Here is a 27,305-nt window from a genome sequence, read left to right as displayed (position 1 = left end):
AGCTAGTACCCCCTGACTGTGACAGCCTTAAAGTACCTGGCTAAAATCATAATTAGTAATAACATGTTGATGATTTTTATGCCATAAATTGAAACCTAGTAAACCATCTCCAAGCTTTTGGATATTTTAGGCAATGTAGACCCATAAAGGGGAAGGTGAATTTTCCTGGAGTTTTTTCCATAACTTTGACAAAGTTATTGGAGAATCCTTAAGAAAAGACAGAACTTTTCCCTGGATGTCTGTAGTTCTCACATTAGAAATATAATAATGAGTGGGAGGACACCATGGAACTTAACCACTTCACTTTGAAGCATGTTTACATTTCAAATTGTCATTACCTGAGGGTCTGGGGTAGATCTTCTGTTGCACTGAAGCCAGAGACCACTTGCCCAAGGCAACCCTGTTTTGTCTAGGAATGCCAGCACACAAGGTTCCACTGTGAAACCAGCTCCCTAAGCTTTGTTATGGGTCAGGGCAGCACAGACGCTGTACCAGCCCAACATGCTGGTATAGTTATTGACGGGTCCCATGGGATTGTACTTTTACCAAAATCTGCACAAATCTGCCCTTAACTGGATTGGGCCTGAGTGGAAGCTGTGGCAATGTTATCTGCAACCAGCTCAGCACATTAGTTTTTAATTACTTTAATTTTTAAAGACTGTTCTATTTTAACATGTCCCAAGATAGTTTGATCGTAAATGCTGGAAGGCCAGTAAAACTGAGGGTTGAGTCAAAGCCAATCAGACTGTACAGCTGTATACTTGTGCTGGGAGAATAAAATTCCTGCAGTTCTCTGTGCCCTACTGATGCATCAGAACTGGCCTTCCAGCAGAATTCTGCATCCTTGTCCCAGGTGCTAGTCACTGGTGTCCTCAGGAGAGCCAAAGATCTGCCTCAAATCAACGATTCATATTTTCCATTTACCCCTATTATTTATGTATTATTGATCATATGAAATATTTTCCTATAGGTTTTTCTGTAGTATTAATCTTGCACCATTATCAACAACTGTGCATTTATTTCTATTCCACAAATATCTTACATATAAACAATATCAGAAGCACAGCTCAATATGGTGCTGCTCATTGCAAACTTTTATACAGAGTAGAATGATGCTCGAAGTAATATAAATATTTCTTACATATAAATGACTGGATACAATATAAAGACAAACAAAAATAAGCAATAATACAAAAGGATATTCTTTTGCTGTAACCTTTGTTCAAATGCAACTCTATGTTACCAGCCATTCACTTACTTATGATGTTCAATACATTAGCACTGCCAGTAGTAATCTGAAAGATTAAATATGTATTTTAATTATTTACTGAGAATTGTTCTCTGTTATTCCACCAACCATGACGTAAAAATGGTGATCATTTACTTATGCTAATATTCAGTAATTGTTGTGTTCTAGTTAAATAATCCAGCATTACACAGACCAATGCATTTTTCAAGGGCTTTGTAGAACGGAGCTCTGCTGATTAAAAAAATCTTGAATAGCTGGTGGCAATTTCTACACAATACACCATTACGTTTGCGGGTACTTTCTGCTTTCAGGCACCACAGCTTTGTACCTCTTCCTAATTATGCATCCAGCCATCACCAGTAACTTCCCCAACCCAAAGACCTTTGAAGAAGTGCAGTTCTTCAGTGGGAATGCTTATCACAAAGGAATTGACTGGTAAGATAGCTGAAGCAAAGGGATTCTTTTCTCATTAATGCTAAGGCCTTTTTTAGACTTCTGAGTTCAAAGTGCAGTATCTGTAGAGAAGTTAATTACTCGCTTTGAAAGGTTGAGGTCTGTGCTGAGCCTCTATGATGATAGAATGCTTTTGCGTATTCCAACATTTTTAGCTAAATTTATAAAGAACATTAACATATAAACATGTGGTTATGGAATTCTGGAAAAAAATTTAGAACCTTCATTAACTAGACTATCGGAGCTTCCATTGTTACTTGAATGACACTCAGTTTCAAAATTGCATGGGACCTCCTTAACAAAAAAAAATTATACACATTTTATGACATTACACAGGTCACTGCACAGATTAAAAGAACTAACAACTTTGATAAAATATCCAAACTAGCACCATTACATCAAATAAGTAGCTTTCACATTTTTCTCAGCTCCTGTTTTCTGCCATTAACCTTCTTTTACATGTCTTAAATAGACTCTTATAATCAGAATCAGGTTTAATATCATCGGCATAAGTCATGAAATTTGTTGTTATGCGGGAGCAGTACATAATAATAAACTGTAAATTACAGTAAGAAGTGTGTGTGTGTCTATATATATATATATATATATATATATATATATAAAAAAGTAATGCTCAAAGAAACAAAAAAGTGGTGAGGTAGTGTTCATGGGTTCAAAGTCCATTCAGAGATCTGAAGGCAGAGGGGAGGAAGCTATTCATGAGTGTTTACCTTCAGGCTCCTATACTTCCTTCCTGATGGTAGCAGTGAGAGGAGGGCATGTCTTGGGTGATGGGAGTCTCTTTTCCTACCTCTGTCATTGGTACCAAAATATACCACAACTTCCACTGGTTCACCCTCCACCTTTAGAATGCTGTAGACCAATTCCAAGACATTCCTGACCCTGGCACCTGGGAGGCAACATATCCCCCCGTATCTTTTTCATATTCACAGTATCTCTTCCCTGCTCCTCTAACGGTGCAATCCTCTTCTCCCCTCTTTCCTTCTGAGCTACAGAACCAGACTCAGTGGCTGCCACCAGGTTACTGAATCTTCCCCCTGGAAGGCCATCCGCGCCCCCCCTCCCCCCAACTGCATCTAAAGTGGTATATTTATTATTAAGAGAATGGCTACAGGGCACTCTGTACTGGCTGCTTATTCTCTTTCCTCTCCTGACAGTCACCCAGCTACCTGCCTCCTGCAACTTAGGAGTGACTACTTCCCTTTCGCTACAATCTATCTCTTCCTCATCCTCCTGTATGAGCTGAAGGTCATGAACTTGCAGCTCCAGTTCCTTATTACAGTCTCTAAGGAGCTGCAGCTCGATATACCTCATGCAGAGGTAGTTACCAGGGAGAATGAAGGTCTCCCTGAGTTACTACGTCTCACACAAAGAGTACAACACTAACCCTAGATCCATTCTCACCACACTAGCAATGTACTTATCAACAAAGAAAGAAAACTTGACAGAATCTTGCCTTGGCCTTTGCCCCTTTCCACCCAAAACCTGACTGCTCTAACAATGGCCACTCCACTTGAACTTCACTTCTTTTTATGGGCCTTTGCTAAGTGTCTAATAGACTGTGGTGATGGAAGCCTGCAGAAGACTCCCGAAGACCCAGAGCTCTTTTTAAACCTTGCATCGCCTCAGCCAAACAACTGAGTGCTTGCAATGATTGAAGCCTGCTGAAAAGGTCAGAAAGGCCCTGAGCTCCTTTTAACCCTCACGCTGCCGCAGCTAAACAAGTGAAGGTTTGCAATGATTGAAGCCTGCCAAAATATTTATTTTTATCTGTGCCCTCTAGCTCTTTGACCCAATGACTCAAATATCCAGAGACTAAAATTGAAATTACTTTCACTGGAGAAAATGAATGAGGAGGAAACTTTGCAGATTTTTAAAATGATTGAAATACTTAATGAAAGCATGTCAAGCCTACAGAACTTTGGGTGTGATCTGAGAACTCAAGGCTACATCCAAAACTGATCAACAAACAACATGCTAGAGGAACTCAGTAGTGGAAGGAAATGGACAGTCGCTAGATTGGATCTTTCCATCCACAGATGTTGCCTGACCTGCTCAGTTCCTCTGACATTTGTTGCTCCAGATTCCAGCTTCTGCAGTCTTCTCAAAGTTACCCGGCCTGACAGAATATTCCCCAGGCTGCTCCACGAGGCGAGGGAAGAGATTGCTGAGCCTCTGGCTGGGATCTTTATGTCCTCGATGTCCACGGGACTGGTACTGAAGGATTGGAGGGAGGCAAATGTTGTCCCCTTGTTCAAAAAAGGTAGTAGGGATAGTCCAGGTAATTAAAGACCAGTGAGCCTTACGTCTATGTGGGAAAGCTGTTGGAAAAGCTTCTCAGAGATAGGATCTCTGGGCATTTAGAGAATCATGGTCTGATCAGGGACAGTCAGCATGGCTTTGTGAAGGGCAGATCGTGTCTAACAAGCCCGATAGAGTTCTTTGAGGAGGTGACCAGGCATATAGCTGAGGGTAGTGCAGTGGATGTGATCTACGTGGATTTTAGTAAGGCATTTGACAAGGTTCCACACGGTAAGCTTATTCAGAAAGTCAGAACACATGAGATCCAGGGAAGTTTGGACAGGTGGATTCAGAATTGGCTTGCCTGCAGAAAGCAGAGGGTCATGGTGGAGGGAGTACATTCAGATTGGAAGGTTGTGACTAGTGGTGTCCCACAAGGATCTGTTCTCGGACCTCTATTTTTGATGATTTTTATTAACTACCTGGATGTGGGGGTAGAAGGGTGGGTTTGCAAGTTTGCAGACAACACCAAGGTTGGTGGTGTTGTAGATAGTGTAGAGATTTGTCGAAGGTTGCAGAGAGACATTGAGACATTGATAGGATGCAGAAGTGGGCTGAGAAGTGGCACATGGAGTTCAACCCGGCGAAGTTTGGTACACTTCGGAAGGACAAACTCTAAGGCAGAGTACAGAGTAAATGGTAGGATACTTGGTAGTGTGGAGGAGCAGAGAGATCTGGGGGTACATGTCCACAGATCCCTGAAAATTGCTTCACAGGTAGATAGGGTAGTTATGAAAGCTTCGTAAGTCGAGGGATAGAGTTTAAGAATCGCGACGTAATGATGCAGCTCTATAAAACTCTAGTTAGGTCGCACTTGGAGTACTGTGTCCAGTTCTGGTTGCCTCACTACAGGAAGGATGTGGAAGCATTGGAAAGGGTACAGAGAAGATTTACCAGGATGCTGCCTGGTTTAGAGAGTATGCATTATGATCAGGGTTAAGGGAGCGAGCGCTTTACTCTCTGGAGAGAAGGAGGATGAGAGGAGACATGATAGAGGTATACAAGATATTAAGAGGAATAGATAGAGTGGACAGCCAGCGCCTCTTCCCCAGGGCGCTACTGCTCAATACAAGTGGACATGGCTTTAAGGTAAGGGGTGGGAAGTTCAAGGGGGATATTGGAGGAAGGTTTCTTTACTCAGAGAGTGGTTGGTGCGTGGAATGCACTGCCTGAGTCAGTGGTGGAGGCAGATACACTAGTGAAATTTAAGAGACTACTAGACAGGTATATGGAGGAATTTAAGGTGGGGGCTTATATGGGAGGCAGGGTTTAAGGGTCGGCACAACATTGTGGGCCGAAGGGCCTGTACTGTGCTGTACTGTTCTATGTTCTATATTCAAACGAGCCTAGGTGTATTGGAAAAGTAACTTATTTTTCAGGAAGCAAAACTAATTCATCCAATGATTAATCCTGCCTGCAACAACTTACATTACTTCAAACATCACTCTACAGCCATAATCAAATCCATTTGTTCCAGCTTTTGCAAGGTTAGTATTCTATTAATTTGCTCATTTAGCTTGATTTCTGCAGAGTGTATTTAGGCTCAACCACTCTGCTTCCCCAGCCTATCAGCAGTTTTGAGCTCAAGGAAATCCATTGGATTGGTCAACTTCAGCACGAACTATGTGCTTTGAAAGCTGAAGATACTGTATATTGAGGCCCTCAAGGGATGGTGCAAAATGGACAATACGGTGATACAGGGAGCACATTTTAAATTACTTCTAAATCCTTGGTTTTCAGTAGAGCCCATCGTGTTACTGGATGAGGTCACACACATTGAATAAGTGCTAATTCAGATCTAGTAACTTGCAATCAGCTCACATACACCAGCTTAGTCAGATTTGACCAAGGCACAGGCAGTATCTTAATGGAGCATATGGAATTGATATGATGGAGCATTCATCAGCAGGAAAGTTCTACAACATCTCCAGCAGTACAAAGGCAGTTATTATGTCATGTCTCTTTGCAGCTTCCTCTCAGCACCATCTAATGTCCCTCCTCATCCTATGTAATTGGTTACATCTCAAACAAAAAGTTGTGGAAATAATGAAGAGCTGTTCATAATAACACGAATTAAAATGAACAATAATTTTGCTGTAGTAATGCATAAAAAAATAGCTGAACTCATCCATGACATCCAACACGCCCATTTGCCTGCATTTGATCTATATTCTTCCAAACCTGTCATATCCACATACAAATCCCAAAGGTTTAAAATTGGATCTGCCTCCGCCATTTCATCCGCTAACTCATTTCATATGTGATTCACCTTTGTGTCAAGAATTTACTCCTCAGATCCCCTTTAAGTATTTCCACAAATATTTGATTCCCCACTCTGGAAAAAGGCTGTAACCATTCTCCCCATCCCTGCCCCTCAGGTTTTTATACTCCTCTATAAGATCACAGCTCAGTGCCCTACACTCCAGGGAATAAAGTCGTAGCCTGCCCAACATCTTTCTATAACACTAGCCCTTGAGTCCTAGCAATATTCTAGTAAATCAACTTTGCACTTTTTCCAGCTTAATGACCTCTCTGATTTACATGTATTAATGAAACTTCCATTTGTTTCTGGCAGGTATTCTGGCCGCGTAGTTAAGGCCTGTATGAAATCTGGAATCTGAGACCATGAAGTTAGGGTGTTCCATAGCTGAGGCCATTCCTTTGCCCTCATTTCCTCTGGTATAAAAGGACAAGCATGGAGTGGACAGACATTTCACCCATTCCGTTTCCCAACAGCAATCGGTTGACTGGCTAAGTTTTGGTATATTTGGCTCCCATTGAAATGTGCATTCTTACACTCGACTCCAATCTGACAAACCCAGGGACTTTGTTTCTGGTACAAAAGATGTTCAGGATGACATTGGCTCAAAGTATTTGGCATTTGGTCACTTATTGTCAAAATTATTCTAGTTTTAACTTTCTTTAAGTAGTGATAATCCCACATAGAGCTGCATCAATAGATATTATGAGTTGCTTTCTCACTGGTTCTCACTAAAATGAATCCAATTGCTTTGTATCAAGTCCTCATTTATCCTCAAAACAGACTTCAGGGAAGTCATTTTTGAGTGTATCAGTCTGTAATCAAAAACCACTATAGTCTGTCCAAATTTGTTGTACCAAATTCTGTGGAAACATTTATTTTGGTTTACTTCAGTAATCGTAATGTGATAGAATTCACCCTGCAGTTTGAGAGGGAGACAATAAAGTCAGATGTATCAGTATTACAGTGGAGTAAAGCGAATTACAGAGGCATCAGAGAGAGGATCTGACCAAAGGTGATTGGAAGGGAACAGTATCGGGGATAACAGTAGCTGGAGTTTTTGGGAGCAATTCGGTCGCTGCAGGATAGATACATCCCAAAGAAGTATCCAAAAGGGAGGATGAGGCAACCATGGCTAACAAAGGAAGTCAAAGACAGCATAAAAGCAAAAGAGAGTGTATATAATATAGCAAACGTTAGTGGGAAGTTAGAAGACTGGCTCGCTTTTATAAACAGCAGAAGGCAACTAAAAAGCCATAAGGAGAGAAAATATGAAATATGAAGGTAAGCTGGTCAATAATATAAATATTTTTTCCAATATGTAAAGAATAAAAGAGAAATGAGAGTGGACATCAGACCACTGGAATATCATGGTGAAGAGGTATTAATGGGAGACAAAGAAGTGGCAGACAAACTTAATGAATATTTTACATCAGTCTTCACTGTGGAAGATACTAATGGTATGCCAGAAATTCAAGAGGCTTATGGGGGTAACTGTAGTTGTTATTACTAAGGAGAAGATGCTTAGGAAGCAGAAATGCCTGAAGGTACATAAGTCATCTGGACCAGATGGACTAGACCCCAGGGTTCTGAAAGAGGTAACTGGTTAACTTGTAGGTTGAGTCAATGGTAAGGAAGGCAAATGCAATGTTAGCATTCATTTTGAGAGGACTAGAGTGTAAGAGCAGAGATATAATGCAAAGGATTTATAAGGCATTGATCAGACTGCACTCAGAGTATTAGGAGCAGTTTTGGACCCCTTATCTAAGAAAGAACATGTTTGCATTGGAGAGGGTCCGGAAGAAGAGGTTCACGAGGATGATTTCAGGAATGAAAGGGATAACGGATGAGGAGTATTTGATAGCTCTGAGCCTGTACTCACTGGAATTTACAAGAAAGAGGGAGGATCTCATTGAAACCTATCAAATATTGAAACAGCAATGAGGAGGGAGTTCTTTAGCCTGAGGGTGGTGAATCTGTGGAATTCATTGCCATGGATGGCTGAGGAGGCCAGTAATTGAGTACATTTAAAGCAGAGGTTGATAGATTCTTGATTAGTCAAAGGTTACGGGGAGAAGGCAGGAGAATGGGGTTGAGAGGAATTATAAATCAGCCGTGATGGAGTGGCAGAGCAGACTCAATGGGCTAAATCTACTCCCATGTTTAATGGTCATATGTGTTATAAACCAGCCATGATAATTCATGAATAGTCTGTCAATCTCAGCAAAACACCTTGTTATCTTTGGGATGGTTAAGCACATAAATCTTTACTGTTTGTCTGTTTTGCATCTGTTGACATGTACATTCCAAGTAATGAGATCTTACCTCTCATTTATTTATGTAGGTACATGAATTTTTTTCCTATGCCTTCCAATGTGACCACAGACTTCTTGTTTGAGAAGAGTGCAAACTACTTTCACTCTGAGGATGCCCCAAAGCGAGCTGCTGCCCTCTTGCCAAAGGTGAAGATAATTACTATTCTCATCAACCCTTCAGATCGGGCTTACTCCTGGTACCAGGTAATCCTGACCATTCAGCTTGCTTAAGCATAAAGTCCTCTGTTTAGTTAGGTTTGCAGGAAACCTACTGGATTCTCTGTTTCTTGTGATGCACACAGCACCAGCGAGCCCACGAAGATCCAGCAGCTCTACGCTACAGTTTTTATGAGGTGATCACGGCAGGCCGACGAGCCATTCCTGAACTTCGGGCCCTTCATAATCGGTGCCTGGTACCTGGTTGGTATGCAGTTCATGTCGAGAGGTGGCTAACATACTACCCTGCAAGTCAGGTGAGCACTTAAACAGACAAAAAAACAACTGTTCTAGTAGTTTATGTGATGTCTTTAAAGTCTCTGTACATTTTATTAAGTTTGATGTTGATTTTTTTCTTGCTATCTCAAATCGCCCTGGCAGGTAGAAGTGCTGGGATAGTAATACCAGAGCACTCCCTTTAATGGCCATCAATCCTGGCCCTTGTTTACCTTGGCAGGAAGAGAACTTGGAAGAAGCTGGATGACACTCAATCTTCCATGTCCCAACCCTCTGCCTTCCTTCTTAGGTGGGACATGTAGTATGAGGGTGAAACTTCAGGCCAGTTACACTGCTTCCACCAAGTTTTACTGAACTTGTTGGGGATTTTCACTCAGAGTAAACATTCACTTTGGCCCTGCGATGTATATACAGTATCATTCATAGCCCCAGTATTTATGGAAAGGCAGAGAGAATGAGGAGAAAATCATAAAATTCAGGTACCCGGGATGGTGGGCCCACATGGATTCACCTGCAGTGAGTTGTAGGACCACACTCTTATTTTTTTGCGTTAGTACTCCTACACTGCAGACAGACTCAGTGGCAACAAGTGCAGTGGTCAAAGGGACATACTAACAGCAGCAGCTCATAACCAAGGACATGTACAGACAATGCCCAAAGAAAGCCCCTGGTCAAAGGTGGGCAAGGGAGTTTGGGGCTGGATGAGTACTGTCACTTGTGGGAGAGGATAGGGGAATGGGAAGTGTGGGCGAGGGGTGTTCAGAGGCATCAGGAATGGGATGATTTTGGAACAGGCTAGGAAACACTGAGTTGTTCTTGAGGGGCAGGAAATGAAGTCCTCATGGCACCCAATGTGCTGAAAAGGCCAGTCACCTTTTGTGGCCATCAGCAATTACCTCCGCCATGAGATGGTTACCTCTGCTGTTACAAGCAATTTTAAATCAGCCTTCCAGATTTCACAGTGGGAGCTGGTTTAAAATATGTCAACTAAGCATTGCTGTTGAGGAAGCATTTAAATACACTAATGTCAACCAGGCAAGAAACAGCTGGAGACAAGTGTGGGTATGCTCCATGTAGGAATATCCTCTCAAGAACAGGTTTAATGTTAGTGATAAGCCTTCCTTTCTATCCAGAGAATTTCTTCTGAGTTGTCTCTGATTATAGTACAAACACATGAAAGTTACTAATTTTATAACTGCTGCTGCATGAGAAAACCAAGTGAGATTATATTTACCTACTCAGGCCACACTTCTTCAAGGAGTCAAATCAATGCCTGTCCATGGCCAGATCGAGATTTGTACAGATAATATCACAGAGAGGGTTCAAAGGAGGTTCACGAAAATGATTCGAGGATTGAAAGGCTTGTCATATGAGGAGCATTCAATGGCTCTGGGCCTCCACTCACTAGAATTCAGAAGAATGAGGGGGATCTCATTGAAACCTATCGAATGTTGAAAGGCCTTGATAAAGTGGATGTGGAGAGGATGTTTCCTATGGTGGGAGAGTCTAAGACCAGAGGACACAACCTCAGAATAGGGGGCGTCCTTTTAGAATGGAGATGTGGAGGAATTTCTTTAGCCAGAGAGAAGTGAATCTGTGGAATTCATTGCCATAGGCAGCTGTTGAGGCTAAGACATTGGGTGTATTGAAGGCAGAGGTTGATAGATTCTTGAATAGTCAGTGCAGGAAGGGATACGGGGAGAAGGTGGGAGACTGAGGCTAAGAGGGAAAATGGATCACCCATGATGAAATAGTGGAGCAGACTTGATGGGCCAAATGGCCTAATTCTGCTCCTATATCTTATGATCTTATTGTCCTACATTTGATAATATCAGTGATGCAAAAGGAAAGCTGACTTTAACATTTCAAAATAACAGTTGGTCTGGCAAATCCCATTGATAATTTTCCAGTTGTAATTTTATGATTTGGGAAGTTTGTATCCCAAGGCCATACTGTGAAACCACATGACAACACACCTTTGTCACAGTTAACTGCCACTGTGGCATTTTTACATTAAGGGACAAACAAAGGCTACGTCCACACTAGACCAGATAAATCTGTAACCGAAGCTTTTTCTCTTCATTTTGACCCTCCATCCACACTGAAACGGTGTTTTCCTCCTCTGAAAACGGAGCTTTTCTAAAATGCTCTGCAGAGTGTGTAAATCTGAAAACGCCGGTCGGGCAGTGTAGTGTGTGCCGGAACTTGTTAAAACACTGTCATGACGTGCCAGAACAGATGGTGGCAGCAGCGCGGCATTTCATTGTTCTCTTGAACGCATATAGCGTTCTTTATAGTGGTCGAGGATGTCGTTGTATTTGGTTTGGCACGACTCCCAGTCCCACGTTCTCCACTGCTTTGCTGACTTTGTAGTCGTTTATAACTCACAGAAACAGCTAGACTTCATCGTCCATCCAAACGAAGAAGTCCAGTCTGCTTCTTCCAGCGGAGGTTTTCTTTGTATTCCTCGAAGACATTGTTGAAAACTTTCTTTTGCTGTTATTGTAGGTACTCTAATTGTTGACCAATGGAAATAGCACAACGCCGCTGCGGAAATGGAAATAGCATACCATTTCCTCTTTGCTTGTTTTCTGTAGATGTGTCCTGCACGTGCCCAACAGGAGGATATTCACCCAAATACCCGTTTTAATGTGGACAGAAGTATTTTCAAAAACAGCTGGTGTGGACGCCTATCGTTTTTACGCGAAACCGGCGTTCTCAAAATTATCCGGTCTAGTGTGGATGTAGCCAAAATATACTTTATATCAAAGGAAAACTAGATATGTATCTTGTTTGCAAGGAAGAAAATAGTGCAATAACCATTTTAACAACCTTTGACATCTTTAAGGCAACAATGAAAAATTTCCAAAATGCACTACTACATCGACTCAGGCCTAGGGGGCTGGCATCGGGCAAAATGTATGTTGGAATAATTATGGTTGGAACATCCAGCACGTGTCCTTGATAGTCTGTATTGTGGCTTCTTTGAGTGGTGTCTGTTTTTGTAGAGATTACATAAATTTAAATTAGCTGCTCTTGCATCTGGGAAAAAAACGGCTGTTTGGAATTGGGAGCAACTGATTTTTTTTTGTCAAACCTGTAGCAGTATATCACTGCTGCTTGCCAATGGGAAATCAAACCTACGATAGCATAACTGCTCAAATCTTAGCACACTTTATCAACTCCCTCACATAGTGTGAGACAGCCCACTAAAAATGCTACCAAGTGCCGGACAGATAGATGTGGATAGCTGTTGTTTCTTTTTATTTTAACTCTCGCTTTGTTTGTGTGCTGAAATCTTTGATGCTATTGTATTTGTTCTACTATGAATGCCTGCAAGGAAGTGAATCTCAGCGTAGTATATGGTGACATATATGTCCGTACTTTGAAAATAAAGTTTACTTTTAACTTTGAGCTTTATTCTTGTGCTATTGCTTCAGTTGTTCATTGTCTAGTAACAATATCTGGTTTAAACTGGTTTTAGTTACACATTATCGATGGGCACAAGCTGAGAACTGACCCTGCTGCTGTAATGGATGAAGTGCAGAAATTCCTCGGTGTTTCCCAGTTCTACAATTATTCTCAAGCTCTGACGTAAGCTTATGATATGTTTGCAGCTTTAATAAATAAATATTGTATCTATATTGTAGTTTTGATCTTGCACTGCACTGGGTTCCACATCGCGCACGTAATCCTCGGTCTATTCCACTTCACAGAGTACAATAAATGCCAGCAAAATGGATGTATGATATCATTTGTATCTTGTGATTTAATGTCTGGAAAATAAATCATATTCTTCAGACTGGCTTCTCACAGCCCCCACTGATATTTCACCCAATGAAATGGCCACTTAATGAATCATCGGACTGGTTTGCTGAAATTAAAACAGAAAAAAATAGAAACCCTCAGCAAGTCAGGCAGCATTTATGAAAAGTGAAGCAGAATTAACCCTTTGACAAAACTGGAAAAGAGAGAAAGCAGGTCTGTTTTCCTTAGCAGTGAAGATGGGGGAGGGATGGGTAGAATGTCGGGAATATCTCTGAAAGGGTAAGACCACTTAAATTCGTGCAGTAATCACCAACACGTTCTTCTTCTTTGTCTGTGGTAATGTGTTCCTGAAAGCAGGGATTTGGGGCATGTCCAGCAAGCCATGAGCATAGAGAAAAACTCAGCTACAATCACAGGTGGATGAGTGGCTCAGATAGCCAGTCATGATAGAATGAGGAGGCTATCTAAAGTTGGAAACTTCACTGTTGAATCTAGAAGTCTGCCACATGGCATTCAGAAGATGAGATGTCATTCTCATACCTGCATTGGGGCACACTGCAACTGTGCAGCAGTAAATGTACATCATTTACTGAAACTGAATTCTTAAAGCAAGCTATCATTAAGAAAGAATCAAAGATTTATGTGCTCCCTTAGCAAACATTGACAGGAATTACATTTTGATTCCATGCAATGCTTTCTGTGTTTGATCCTTCCTGATCCAAGTGTTCTGCAGGGTCTCATTTTCATCTCTGTCATAAATCTGAGGATAAGGAGTTAACACTGTCCCAATGAACATCACTTTTTGCAATTCATTCCTACCAAAATCATCAGTTTGTAAAGCAAAACAAGTTTCTTTTCAAACCATGATTCCATTGTTAAGTCTTTTCATCTTGGGTTTTGGATTGAAGTGTGTGAGAAATGATGTCTGTCCATCAGGCAGTCCATTGAGTTTGATTCCTTATGAACCTGGATGCCAGCATATCCAAGGTTAACAACCTAGCTGTCATTAGTTTACACAGAATTAAAGGTGTTACCCTCACCCCACCACATAAAAGAGCAGGGCACTCACAAGCATTCTAATCTAAATATTACAATATAAACTCTACCTTAGCTATTGAAATTGTCATCTAAAATTTTGAAGAGGAAAAGAAAATCTTTGGAGAGTAAGCTCTGAAGGAGAATACAGTTTGAAAGATTCAGATTAACAAGTAGAAGTGATTTTTAGCAGGACGACGATTAAATATGTAGAGGTATGTTTCTCCAAACATTATAAATGTGAGGCAACACATACAAAATACTGGAGGAACTTCGCAAGTTTGGCAGCATCTATGGAGGGGAATCAACAGTCAATATTTCTGGCCAAGACCCTTCAGCAGGATTGGAAAGGAAGGTGTCAGAAGCCAGAATAAGGCGGGGGAGGGAAAGGAGTACCAGCTGACAGGTGATAGGTGAAACCGGGTGAGGTCAAAGGTGAGTGAGTGAGTGGGGAGGGTGTACGAAGTAAGAAATTAGGAGGTGATGGCTGGGAGTGGTAAAGGAATCTGTTAGGAGAGGACAGTGGACCATGGAAGAAAGGGAAGGATGAGAGGAACCAGAGAGAGATGAAGGACAGGTGAGGAGAAGGAGTGAGAGGATAACCAGGATGAGGAATGGAAACAGAGAGAAGGAAGGAGAGGGAAGAAATTGCTGGAAGTTGGGGAATTCGATGTCCGTGCCATCTGGTTACAGACTACACATACAGAATATGAGGTTGTGCTTATCCATTCTGAGTGTGGCCTATTGTGGCAGTAGAGGAGGCATGTCAGAATGAAAATGGGAAGTAGAATTGAAATGAGTAGCCACAGGGAGATCCTGCCTTTTGAGGCAGACAGAGCAAAGCTGCTTGACAAAGCGATCCCTCAATCTGAGTCACTTCTCACCAATGTAGAGGAGACCACACTAGGTATACCAAAAACAATTGGTGACATCAGCAGAATTGTAGGTGAAATGTTGCCTCACCTGTAAGGACTGTTTGGGGCCCTGAGGGAGGAGGTGTAGGGGAAGATATAGCACTTGTCACGCTTGCAGAGCTAAGATGGACCAAATTGTCTAATTCTGCTCCTATGTCTTAAGGTGAATGTTTACAGGAATTGTTTATTTTCTACACATTATTTTAATTTAGAATATTGATATTTAATATACATGTGGGTTTTGATAAAGTAGAAACAGTCCAATAAAAAGATTGGAGATTGAAATCATTAAGCAGAACTCTCATTGTGAAACAGTTAAATACCTTGTGGAGAGAATATTTCCCATAAAGATTCTTTTCAAAAGAAATGCTTCTTTTGTGTAAATTAAAATGAAATATGAAATGCAGTAAGCAGTGATAGCATATACCAAATAGAGATTCAATTACCTGTTGTGTTGAAGTAATTTGCTGTTCTATTAGCTGTTATTGTCAATAGAACGATTGTGGACATTCCATCGGTATAATTAATAATGGTAGCAAATGGTTAAGCAAGTGCCTTATGTATTCTAGGTTTGACCCACAAAAAGGCTTCTGGTGCCAGTTGCTTGAAGGAGGAAAGACAAAGTGTCTGGGTAAAAGCAAAGGCAGGAAATATCCAGCAATGGATGTAGAGGTATTTATTTCTCTTCAAAGAAAATAAATTAGCTGTTGAATCTTAATACAGATTTCACATCACCTTGACTTATTTCACTTTGCTTTGTCACACTGTGAGTCCTCAAGGGGAGATTTTTCAAGTCTTTTCGTACTGTGTGCTACTTTTAATACTGCAAACAGTCCTTGGAACATCGCAGCAGGGAATATTGCAATTTTCTGATGCACCATATGTGAGGACTGTATCAGCAAATATCCCTTAAGCATTAAAACTGCTATAATCTGCCTTACTTCCTAACTAAAAAAAGCATAAAGCATATTTCTGCATGCATTAATATCTACTTCTCTCTAGATTGGTGTTTTTATCCTTAAGAAAATGATTTCGTGCAGAAACTACTCCTGTCATAATGTCTTTTGGTGAACCATACATGAGCGTGCTAATCTAAGCACACTGACTGATGTGTCTATTCATTTGGCAGATCTCTCTTTGGTTTAACCTTTCCACTTTATCTTATAAATTCAGCTGTTCAGGTGACTGGATGTTAAGGACCCCTTTCCAGCTCACATCATTCTGCAGAAAGGAACAAAACTAAGGATTTTGGATTAGGCAGGAAGAAAAGTCTTAACTGCAAACTGAATAAACACCACAGAATTTTTAAAAAATGAAGCAAATTTGAGACCTCCGAACAAGTATAGAAATGTTGGTATTTTGCTAAAATTATGCATGTTCAAGATGCAAAAACAGCATTTATACAGTACTCCATCACTTGTTGCTTTGCAAAGATGATAAAAGCACACTGAGAGGACTGGTGTTACATTCGAAAGCTGACCAATTAAGGATGAAAAGTTTATTTCCTGTGAGCCAGTTAGATTTTATGAGCAACCTGACTCCTTCAAGGTCACTTCTGTCTGCCACCAATTCATTTTATTTTGAGGCAATGAGTGCTGAATTAATTGTCAACTTCCATTGGTGGGATTCTAGTTCACATTGTCTGAATCTTTTGTTCCAGGCATATGAATTATCAGTCTAGTGTTATACACACTACTCTCTCGTGCATCGATAAAGCTTTTCTTAACATGGTCGATGTATCATCATGACAATAATATTATTTTCAGCATTATTACACAGAAATAAAGAAGCAAACCATGTTAATCCAAGGTAGTACCCTCTTGAATATTCCAGCAGTTTAAGGGCTAATATTCAAAAGGTATAGAGGCTGAAAACCCTTGGATTGCTAAGATCTGTGGTATAAAGGTCACTAATAGATTTCCACTCTGATTCTGCCAAGAATTTGAGTTCAATTCATTAGGATGCCAATGGAGGCCATCTTAAACCATCATTGAGTATTCAACACAGAAAGCAAGTGGAAGAAAATGCTGAATGCAAAGGCAAGAAGGCTTTTATTGATCAAAAGCAGCACCATGAAATATATAGTCTATTTAATTATCAGCCAATGAGTGACCTTTGGGAAAAAACATCAGGTGATATCACCAAAACGTAACTAAGGAATTTGCTAACCTGCTTGTGGTACCAGAGTGTGTGATGCAATTGCCGACATTCTGAGACAATAGGCTTTAGGTAACTACCACTTGTCACCTTGTGTGTTAGCGATGTCGGAACACAAGTGCAAAGGAAAGACAGACTCTGATGTAGAGTTTATTCATAAGAATTCCAACAGAACATCGGTGGCTCAGCTGAGCGACACTGTGAGACGTAACATTCTCAAAACTAGGACCCTGTGATTAGCGCTAGTCAGGAGTCCACTGAGATAATGCAAGCAACACCGAATCCCTGGACCTATTAAGATAAACTTAATAAATTTAAACAGAAAGCACCAGGAGAGCAGTACAAAGAGTGGGCCACGAGAAAAAACAGAAGGAACTCTTAAGTGATAAACAACGTTTGTTAAACAGCAAGTAACCAGTTCAGGTGCACTATAAACCTCAAAGCCCAACGTCCCATGGCTTCCTACACAGGTCTGAAGAGCTCAGTACACCACTTGATTTTTAGCAGCCAAAGAAACATGAGATACTTCAGTCTTACTGCTGGCTTTATGCCAGTATTTCAACTAGTCTTCTTTCAGTTTCTTCCTGTGCAGTCTTCAGATGTGCTGTAAGCAGAATGTGTATATATCAAAAGAAGTAGTAGTTTATTTGTAATGTAGTACACTTCATGTACATACATGTTCAACCTTCAAACTTCTGCTACAGTCTGTATTATTACAAAGCAAGATATCACAAGACTCTTCCATCCAACAGGATTATAGTACGCCCACCAAAATTGGTCCACATCTGGAAACATCATATTATTCCCATTTTTTGTTAAAGTTCATTTATACTTACTTTACACTTTAAATGGAATGATAGTTTGCCAAAATAAACATTTTCATAATGATAGCTAGTTTTTTCTTTTACATGAACAGCAACTGTAAGTCATATAACACCATCTGGGTTTTACTGTAGTAGTCAAATAAAGCATCTGCAAAACTATTGTGCTCGTAACGCTTGTACCAGTGGTCACTCTGTAATGAAATGATTATTTTTCTTTGCATTCCTGATTCTGCCAGTCACTTGCTGATTTGATAGTATCTCATGAAGTGGCTTATCATCTATTATTAAGGAAGGGGATCTGACTGGTAAAAATTAATCAAATATTTTGGTTCCTGACTCAATGCCATTATAATCAATTAGGAGACCTTCACTTGCAAATATCGTATTCATCAAACACACTTTGTTATTTCTTGCTCCACGTGCATTAAGATTCTTTTTGAACAAGTGAAACACTGCTCTGAGCACTACCACTGCATCTGGAAGGAGCTGTGCAAAATCCAGCATCATCCCCTAGAACAACCCAAACGCTGTGATATTTTTAGACTTTTAGTGCCTTGGTGAAGGTCATTACCATCAATGTTTGAACCAAAGTTCTTGTAAAAATGCATTTACTTCATTTCAACTTCGGATTATGCATAAAAAATCATATGAATACTATGTCCAAACTTAAAATTGGAAATCAACAGATCATCTTGTATATACAGCGAGTGATCCATTATGGCCTGGAAAAGCTTGGATGAAAACACAACTGCATATGGTAGCCTTGATTATGAATAGAACTCTGTGTGCTAGGTACCACTGACTATCATTGCCAATGTTCATTTTTGCATTGTAATTGGAGAGATCCAATATTTTATGAATATCTTTTTTCTGGCAAGTCTTATTTTTAGGTTTTTGCTAAGGGTCAAGTGGATCCATAATGAATGACTTGCATTTAGTGTGACTGGTTTTTACACATCTGCACTGTTTGCCCTCTGAGGCACAGACACAGCTGGCTATAGCCTGCTCACTTTGGTCAGTTACCCAAGCACAGCACTTTGTTTGAAGTGATCCAGATTCTTCTGAGCTTGACATTTTATAGGGCACTGGATTGGTATGGCTAAACTTTAGACCAACTATGCAAATGTCCCAATACAAATGTGTGCATTGCTTGCAGCCTCAGACAAATCGCCGTACCCTACCAACAATGTATTATTGTACTATTTTAAGACCATGAGATACAGGAGCAGAATTGGGCCATTTGGCCCATTGACTCTGCTCCACCATTTCATCATGGCTGATCCATTTTTCCTCACAGCCCCAATATCCTGCCCTCTACCCATATCCGTTCATGCCCTGACCTGTCAAGGAACTGTAGGCCTCTGCCTTAAATATACAAAAAGACTTGGCCTCCACAGCTGCCTGTGGCAATGAATTCCATAGATTCACCACTCTGGACAAGGAAATTTCTCCTCATCTCCGTTCTAAAAGAACACCTCAATTCTGAGGCTGTGTCCTTTGTTCCTAGGCTCTGTCACCATAGGAAACATCCTCTCCACATCTACTCTATAATTTTGAAGCATCGAAATTGAAAGCATTCTTTCAATTTATCTTAGTTGTCTCTCATAAGTACAAATGTGTTCTGTTTGCCATATTATTTGTAAGATCTCATCAGCGCAGGTGAGGTGTTGCAGATATTATATTCTTAGTTTGTGGTCTCCCTGCTTGTGAGAGTCTAAAACAAAGAGATGTGCAGGAATGTCAACATTTCTTTAATCCAAAACCATTAAAAATAACAGAGAGAAATAAAAACAACCAAAAGCCATAAGTAGGGAAAATTAATTGGTGAACTAATTGTTTCATATTTTTCTCTGATGGATCTTGGAAGTTAAGTACCTTAATGTGCAATGAGGCATTTGTAACAGTGTTGATTAGTGTGCAACTCAATGATTTTAATTAATACCTCCACTTGAAAATCATTTTGCTTGTGGTGTAGACTCCATATGATCCCAGTTCTTCACTGTCAGACAAAACCTGGATAGATAGGGTATCAACTGGGTTTGTGCAAGATAGGTTATATCTAACCAATTTTATAGAGTTTTTCAAGGAGGTTACAAGGAATGCTGATGGAGGAAAGGCAGTGGACGTACAAAGTTAAGGCCTCTGACAAAGCCCTGTGTGTGAGGTTGGTCAAGAGGGTTCAGTCGCTTGGGATTCAGGATGAAGTAGTAAATGGATTCAATGTTGGCTTAACAGGAGAAGCTAGAGAGTGGTGATAGACGGGTTCCTCTCCGACTGCAGGCTTGTGTCTACTGTGTACCGTAGAGATCAGTGGTAGGTCTGCTGTCATCTGCCATCTAATTTGGATGACAATGTGGTAAACTGGATCAATAAATATGCAGATTGCTCCAAGATTGGGGCATAGTCAACAGTGAGGAAGCCTCTTAAAGCTTGCAGCATGACCTGGACCAGTGGGCAAAATGGCAGATGGCAGATGCAATTTAATGCAGGCAAGTGTGAGGTTGGACACTCTGGAAGGACAAATCAGGGCAGATCTTACACAGTGAGGCAGTAGGGCACTGAGCACTGCAGTAGAACAGAGGAGTCTGGAAATTCAGATCCATAATTCCTTGAAAGTGCCATCTCAGGCAAATAGGTTCGCAATGGTCGTAGTAAAACAAAGCATTGAGTACAGGACACAAAATGTTGGAGGAACTTAGCAGGCCAGGCAGAACTTACTTGTTTCTGCTGAAGGGTTTCGGCCCAAAATGTTGACTGTTCTCTTTTCCATAGATGCTGTCTGGCCTACTGAGTTCCTCCAGCATTTTGTGTGCGTTGCTCGATTTCTAGCATCTGCAGATTCTCTCTTCTTTGTCATTGAGTTCAGGAGTTGGGATATTATGTTGAAGTTGTGTAAGATGTTGGTGAGGCCAAATGTGGAATGTGGTGTGCAGTTCTGGTCACCTACCTGCAGTAAAGCTATTGATAAGAATGAAAAAGTACAGAGAAAATTTACAAGGATTTTGCCAGGATTTGAGGATTTGAGTTATAGATTGAATAGGTTAAGACTTTATTCCCTGAAACGAAAAGGAATGAGGGAGGATGCTTTAGAGGTGTGCAGAATTATGAGGGGCAGGCTTTTATCTCTAAGGTTGAATCAGAATAGAGCTAGAGATCATAGGTTAGAGTGAAAGGTGATACATTTAAAGGGAACCCGAGAGGAATTTCTTCACTCAGAACGTTGTGTGAGTGGAATGAGCTGGCAGCAGTAATGGTGGATGTGAGTTCGATTGCAAATTTTAAAGCAGCTTGGATAAGTTCATAGATGGGAGGGGTGTACTGGGCTATACACCAGCTGCGGATCAATGGGACGAAGCAAGGTCATAGTTCAGAGTGAACGACATGGGCTGAAGGGCCTGTTTTTGGGCCGTAGCGTTTTATGACTCTGTGACAATAACTTACAAGCTGTGAGATCCTCTTTTCTGTTGTTAAATTGCCACTGAAATTTTTTTGTTGCCTGGTTTGGTGTTGGTTTTGCGTGTTCTGAAAATGTGATTTTCTAATTTGCCACATGGCAGTTCTAAACTGACAAGGCTATCATGAATGATCACTATTGCAATGATAGTATGTGACTTAAATTGTTCTCATCAGCTGTCTTCAGGTTCACATTTGTAGCCCAGATCTTGTTTTAGCTCTGTGGTTGTGGGCCACTGCAATTTACCCCTTGCTATTTTAAATTTTGTAAGTACAGAATTGAGTCTTGTTCAACACTTTCAAGTACCAATCAACACAGAAACTCAACTTGCAAAAAACATATTCTGAATAACACATCAAAGTTGCAATGCAAAGATTGGTTGTTCCATTCTGCTTCTAGCTTCATGTTCCAAACATAGCAAGGGCTTTCATTGCTAATGGCTTTGGAACAAAAAACTCTTCCAGTTTCTGCAAGACATCTTTAAACAGGTCATCTTCATTATGTCAGTGATCTTTTGTCAAAACTCTGCTTAGATTCTCACGAGCCAAAACCAAACTGCTGGAGTAATTCAGGGGGTCAGGCAAAATTTGTGGAAGCAAAGCGGTGGTTGATGTTTTGGGTCAAGATCCTGTATCAACACTGAGAATAGAGGGGGTGGTGGGTACTGTAAATAGGTGAGGGGAGACAAGGCAAAAGCTGGCGGGTGATAGGTGGATAGGTGATCAGGGAGAAGAGAATGATGGGCAGTTTGAGCAAGTGAAGGAGGAGGAGGAATGGAATTGGGAGACAGTGACTGTGCGATAAAGAGAGAAAGAACAGCTTGAGGGGAGCAGATGGAGCCGTGTGTGGAGAGGGAAGGGTGGAGGTAGAGACACAAGCTGGAAGATAGTAAGTAGAAGCACAGGAGGTTGCAAATGCAGGAATCAGATACGTAAGGAAAGCAGTAATTAAGGGATGGATGGATGGAAACAAAAATGTGAGGGGATAAGGGGACCCAGGAAGCATAAGGTGACAAATGAAACCACGTGGAGAGAGGAATATAACTAAGTTTAGGAGAGAGGAAGCTGCGAAAACCTGTGTGCATCAGAAGAAGGGAAAAAGGAACATTCGGTGAGGGTCACCTGAAATTGGAAACCTTATATTATTGGCTCATAAACAACCCAGGGGGAATATAAGGACTTGTCACTCTAGCTTGCATTTGGCCTCACCCTCGGAGTGTGATTAGGAACTGAAATGGCAGACAACAGGAGGTCAGCATGACCATTGAGTGTAGGTGCTCCACAAACTGGTCTTGTGCTTACATTTTAGACTCCCGCAATATTGTTCACATAGAAGAATACAGCCTTTTTCAGCACCGACATGGCTCAAAGTTGGATAGTCCATTGATAATTCAATTTTACTGTCCTTGCAACTATGGTTTACAATGGTATGCATTCTTGTCAGTACATGTGGGGCCATTTGATAAGTGGAATTCCGTGCAAGTAGCCACAGCAAAACACCAAGGAATTTTTTTTATCAAGTTCACCTAAAACTTCCCAAGAGACCATTTTCAATATTGTTCAACAATCTGGAATATATATAACCGCAGTCTCTTTCTCATCAGTTTGTGATATCTTCAGAAATTCATTCATACATATTGTACAGAGATATAACTAAATAACCATATAACAATTACAGCACAGAAACAGGCCATCTCGACCCTTCTAGTCCGTGCCGCACTCTTCCTCTCACCTAGTCCCACAGACCTGCACTCAGCCCATAACCCTCCATTCCTTTCCTGTCCATATATCTATCCAATTTAACTTTAAATGACAACATCGAACCTGCCTCAACCACTTCAGCTGGAGCTTGTTGCACACAGCTACCACTCTCTTGAGTAAAGAAGTTCCCCCTCATGTTACCCCTAAACTTTTGCCCATTAACTCTCAACTCATGTCCCCTTGTTTGTATATCCCTCATTCTCAATGGAAAAAGCCTATCCACGTCAATTTTATCAATCCCCCTCATAATTTTAAACACCTCTATCGAGTCCCCCCTCAACCTTCTATGCTCCAAAGAATAAAGACCTAACTTGTTCAACCTTTCTCTGTAACTTAGGAGATGAAACCCAGGCAACATTTTAGTAAACCTCCTCTGTACTCTCTCAATTTTATTGACATCTTTCCTATAATTTGGTGGCCAGAACTGTAGACAGTACTCCAAATTTGGCCTTACCAATGCCTTATACAATTTCAACATTACATCCCAACTCCTATACACAATGCTCTGATTAATAAAGGCCAGCATACCAAAAGCTTTCTTTACCACCCTATCCACATGAGATTCCACCTTCAGGGAACTATGCACCATTATTCCTAGATCCCTCTGTTCTACTGCATTCTTCAATGCCCTACCATTTACCATGTATGTCCTATTTTGATTAGTCCTACCAAAATGTAGCACCTCACATTTTTCAGCATTAAACTCCATCTGCCATCTTTCAGCCCACTCTTCTACCTGCCCTAAATCTCTCTGCAAGCTTTGAAAACCTACTTCATTATCTACAACGCCACCTACCTTAGTATCATCTGCATACTTGCTCATCCAATTTACCACCCCATCATCTAGATCATTAATGTATATGACAGATAACATTGGACCCAGTACAGATCCCTGAGGCACACCAATAGTCACCGGCCTCCAATCTGACAAACAGTTATCCACCACTACTCTCTGGCGTCTCCCATCCAGCCACTGCTGAATCCATTTTACTACTTCGATATTAATGCCTAACAATTGAACCTTCCTAACTAACCTTCTGTGTGGAACCTTGTCAAAGGCCTTACTAAAGTCCATATAGACAACATCCACTGCTTTACCCTTGTCAACTTTCTTAGTAACCTCATCAAAAAATTCGGTAAGATTTGTCAAACATGTCATTCCACGCACAAATCCATGTTGACTGTTCCTAATCAGACCCTGTCTATCCAGATAATTACATATACCATCTCTAAGAATACTTTCCGTCAATTTACCCACCACTGACATCAAACTCACAGGCCAATAATTGCTAGGTTTACTGTTAGAACCCTTTTTAAACAATGGAACCACATGAGCAATACGCCAATCCTCCGGCACTATCCCTGTTTCTAATGACATTTAAAATATTTCTTTCAGAGCCCCTGCTATTTCCACACTAACTTCCCTCAAGGTCCTAAGGAATATCTTGTCCGGACCCGGAGACTTATCCACTTTTGTATTCCTTAAAAGCGCCAGTACTTCCTCTTCTTTAATCATCATACTTTCCATAACGACCCTTCTTGGTTCCTTTATTTTACACAATTCAATATCCTTCTCCTTAGTGAATACTGAAGAAAAGAAATAGTTCAAAATCTCCCCCATCTCCTTTGGCTCCGCACAAAGCCGTCCACTCTGGTTCTCCAAGGGACCAATTTTATCCCTCACTATCCTTTTGCCACTAACGTAACTGTAGAAACCCTTTGAATTTATTTTCACCTTACTTGCCAAAGCAGCCTCGTACCTTCTTTTAGCTTTTCTAATTTCTTTCTTAAGATTCTTTTTGCATTCTTTATATTCCTCGAGCACCTCATTTACTCCAAGCTGCCTCTATTTATTGTAGATCCCTCTCTTTTACAAACCAAGTTTCCAATATCCCTTGAAAACCATGGCTCTCTCAAACTTTCAACCTTTCCTTTCAACCTAACAGGAACATAAAGATCCTGTACCCTCAAAATTTCACCTTTAAATGACCTCCATTTATCTATTACATCCTCCCCCTAAAACAAATTGTCCCAATCCACTCCTTCTAAGTCCTTTCGCATCTCCTCAAGGTTAGCCTTTCTCCAATCAAAAATCTCAACCCTAGGTCCAGTCCTATCCGTCTCCATAATTATATTGAAACTAATGGTATTGTGATCACTGGACCCGAAGTGCTCCCCAACACATACCTTCGTCACCTGTCTTATCTCATTCCCTAACAGGAGATCCAACACTGCTCCTTCTCTAGTTGGTGTCTCTATGTATTGCTGCTGTCTATGTATTGTTTCTGTCTGTAGGGGACCTACATTTGTCTTTTTCATCTGGGCTGATCTGAAACTACAAATATGTCTGAATTGTCATAACTTCCTGTTCCCCTTTAAACCTTTTTCCCTTTTCCTGATTCATGAGTTTCCCATGCAGTACGGTTAACCTTTTACATACCATATGGCTTACTCAAGTAAAATGGATAATATTATTAACTTTGTTTCATGTAATACGAATGGTTTGAATCATCCGATTAAACGGAAGAAGATTTTTAAAGTTTTTCATAGATTGAATGCTCAGATTATCTTTGCCCAGGAAATTCATGTGAGGAAGGAGGATAATCGGTGTTTTTTTTTAGGTTTTGGAAGGAAAAACAATTTCACTCAAACTCATAAGCTAAGGTGAAAGGAGTCCATATTTTTATAGACTCTTCAATTTCATTCTTTCACTATGAAACAATCTCAGACCTGAATGGTAGGTTTCTGTTAATTACTGGTTTACTTTATAACCAAAAAGTTGTTATGGTTAATATCTATGCACCAAATACCGAGTCTCCTGAATTCTTTAAGCATTTATTTGCATCTCTTCCTAATTTAAATGAATGTACGTTGATAATGGGTGGAGATTTTAACTGTTGCCTGAATCCCTTGATGGACAGGTCTGCACCCAATCAGGTACTTCCAAACAAATCTGCTATCTTTATTAATTCCTTTTTAGTTGACTCTGGAACTGTAGAAGTTTGGAGGTTTTTCTATCCTAACCATAAAGAGTTCTCATTCTTTTCTCATGTTTATCGTAATTACTCTAGAATTGATTACTTTTTTAATGACTGTCGATTAGTTTCGTCTGTTACTGCCTGTGAGTACGATGCAATCGCCGTTTCTGATCATGCGCCCTTGAAACTATCAATCAAATTAACTGATGTAACTTTCAGTGCTAGACAATGGCGGTTCAATCCTACTCTGCTTCAGGACTTAAGCTTTGTTAACTTTATTAAAGAACAGATTGCCTTTTTCTTTTCAACTAACTTTACGGAAGAAATTTCCAGTGGGATATTATGGGATACTTTAAAGTATATATCCATGGGCAAATTATTTCATATTCTGCTGGATTGAAAAAACAAATTATTAATGAAATACATACATTGGTTGATAGGATTAAAGAAATTGATAAAAAATATTCTGCTGCTCCTAATCTGAAGCTTTATAAAAAGAGAGTTGAACTTCAGATGCAACATAGCTTGTTATTAACATCGCCGATTGAAAATCAATTACTTAAAACTAATAGTCGATTTTATATACAAGGTGATAAATTGGGTACATTACTGGCCAACCAATTGAAAGCTGCTTCGGCTAAACATCAGATTATTAAAGTTCGTAAACAGAATGGTATTTTGACGGTTGACTATGACGAAATTAATAAAACTTTTCAAGATTCTATACCTCTTCATACCAATCAGAATTTCCTGACAATTCTACCATAATGCATGAATTTTTAAGGAAATTGAATGTTCGTAAATTTCCACTTAATGAATGTTGAACACTAGATGCACCCATTACGGAAGAAGAAATAAAGAAAGCAATTTCTTCGATGAATTCTGGTAAAGCACCCAGTCTGGATGGGTATACAATAGGATTTTTAAATCTTTTTCAAATCTACTTTCTCCTTGGTTATGTAGAATCTTCAAGGATGCCTTATTTGTAGGTAAGTTACCACAATCCTTTTTATTTAATTGCTAATTCCTAATTTCTTTAATTTCTAAAAAAAGATAAAGATCCCACTAAATGTGCATCATATAGACCTATATCCTTGTTGAATGTGGACTCCAAAATCTTGTCCAAAATATTAGCGATTAGATTGGAAAATGTATTGCCACAAATTGTCTCTGATGACCAGACAGGATTTCTTAAAAATCATTATTTGTATTTTAATGTTAGGAGGTTAATGACCATTGTATATACTTCTTCATCTAAAGCTCCAGAATGTGTTATTTCACTTGATGCCGAGGAGGCGTTTGATAGAGTTGAATGGGAATACTTATTTAACATGTTTGAGAAATTTAATTTTAGCCCAAAATT

General features: G+C 40.2%; 1 protein-coding gene across 5 annotated transcripts in view; it reads left to right on the top strand.

The window, feature by feature from the left end:
- ndst3 (N-deacetylase/N-sulfotransferase (heparan glucosaminyl) 3) overlaps positions 1 to 27,305 on the top strand; it is a 726,179-nt gene that overhangs the window by 695,034 nt on the left and 3,840 nt on the right. For all 5 annotated transcript variants that reach the window (XM_072253177.1, XM_072253181.1, XM_072253180.1 and 2 more), the window contains 5 exons: positions 1,561 to 1,684; positions 8,629 to 8,803; positions 8,902 to 9,072; positions 12,537 to 12,646; positions 15,339 to 15,441. In XM_072253177.1, coding sequence (XP_072109278.1) covers positions 1,561 to 1,684; positions 8,629 to 8,803; positions 8,902 to 9,072; positions 12,537 to 12,646; positions 15,339 to 15,441 — 683 coding nt within the window. The remainder of the gene's footprint in view (positions 1 to 1,560; positions 1,685 to 8,628; positions 8,804 to 8,901; positions 9,073 to 12,536; positions 12,647 to 15,338; positions 15,442 to 27,305) is intronic.

Source organism: Mobula birostris, chromosome 3, assembly GCF_030028105.1.
Source record: "Mobula birostris isolate sMobBir1 chromosome 3, sMobBir1.hap1, whole genome shotgun sequence".
Classification (NCBI taxonomy): Eukaryota; Metazoa; Chordata; class Chondrichthyes; order Myliobatiformes; family Myliobatidae; genus Mobula; species Mobula birostris.
Note: the sequence above shows the minus strand (reverse complement) of the source record. Positions and strands in the feature narration are given on the sequence as shown.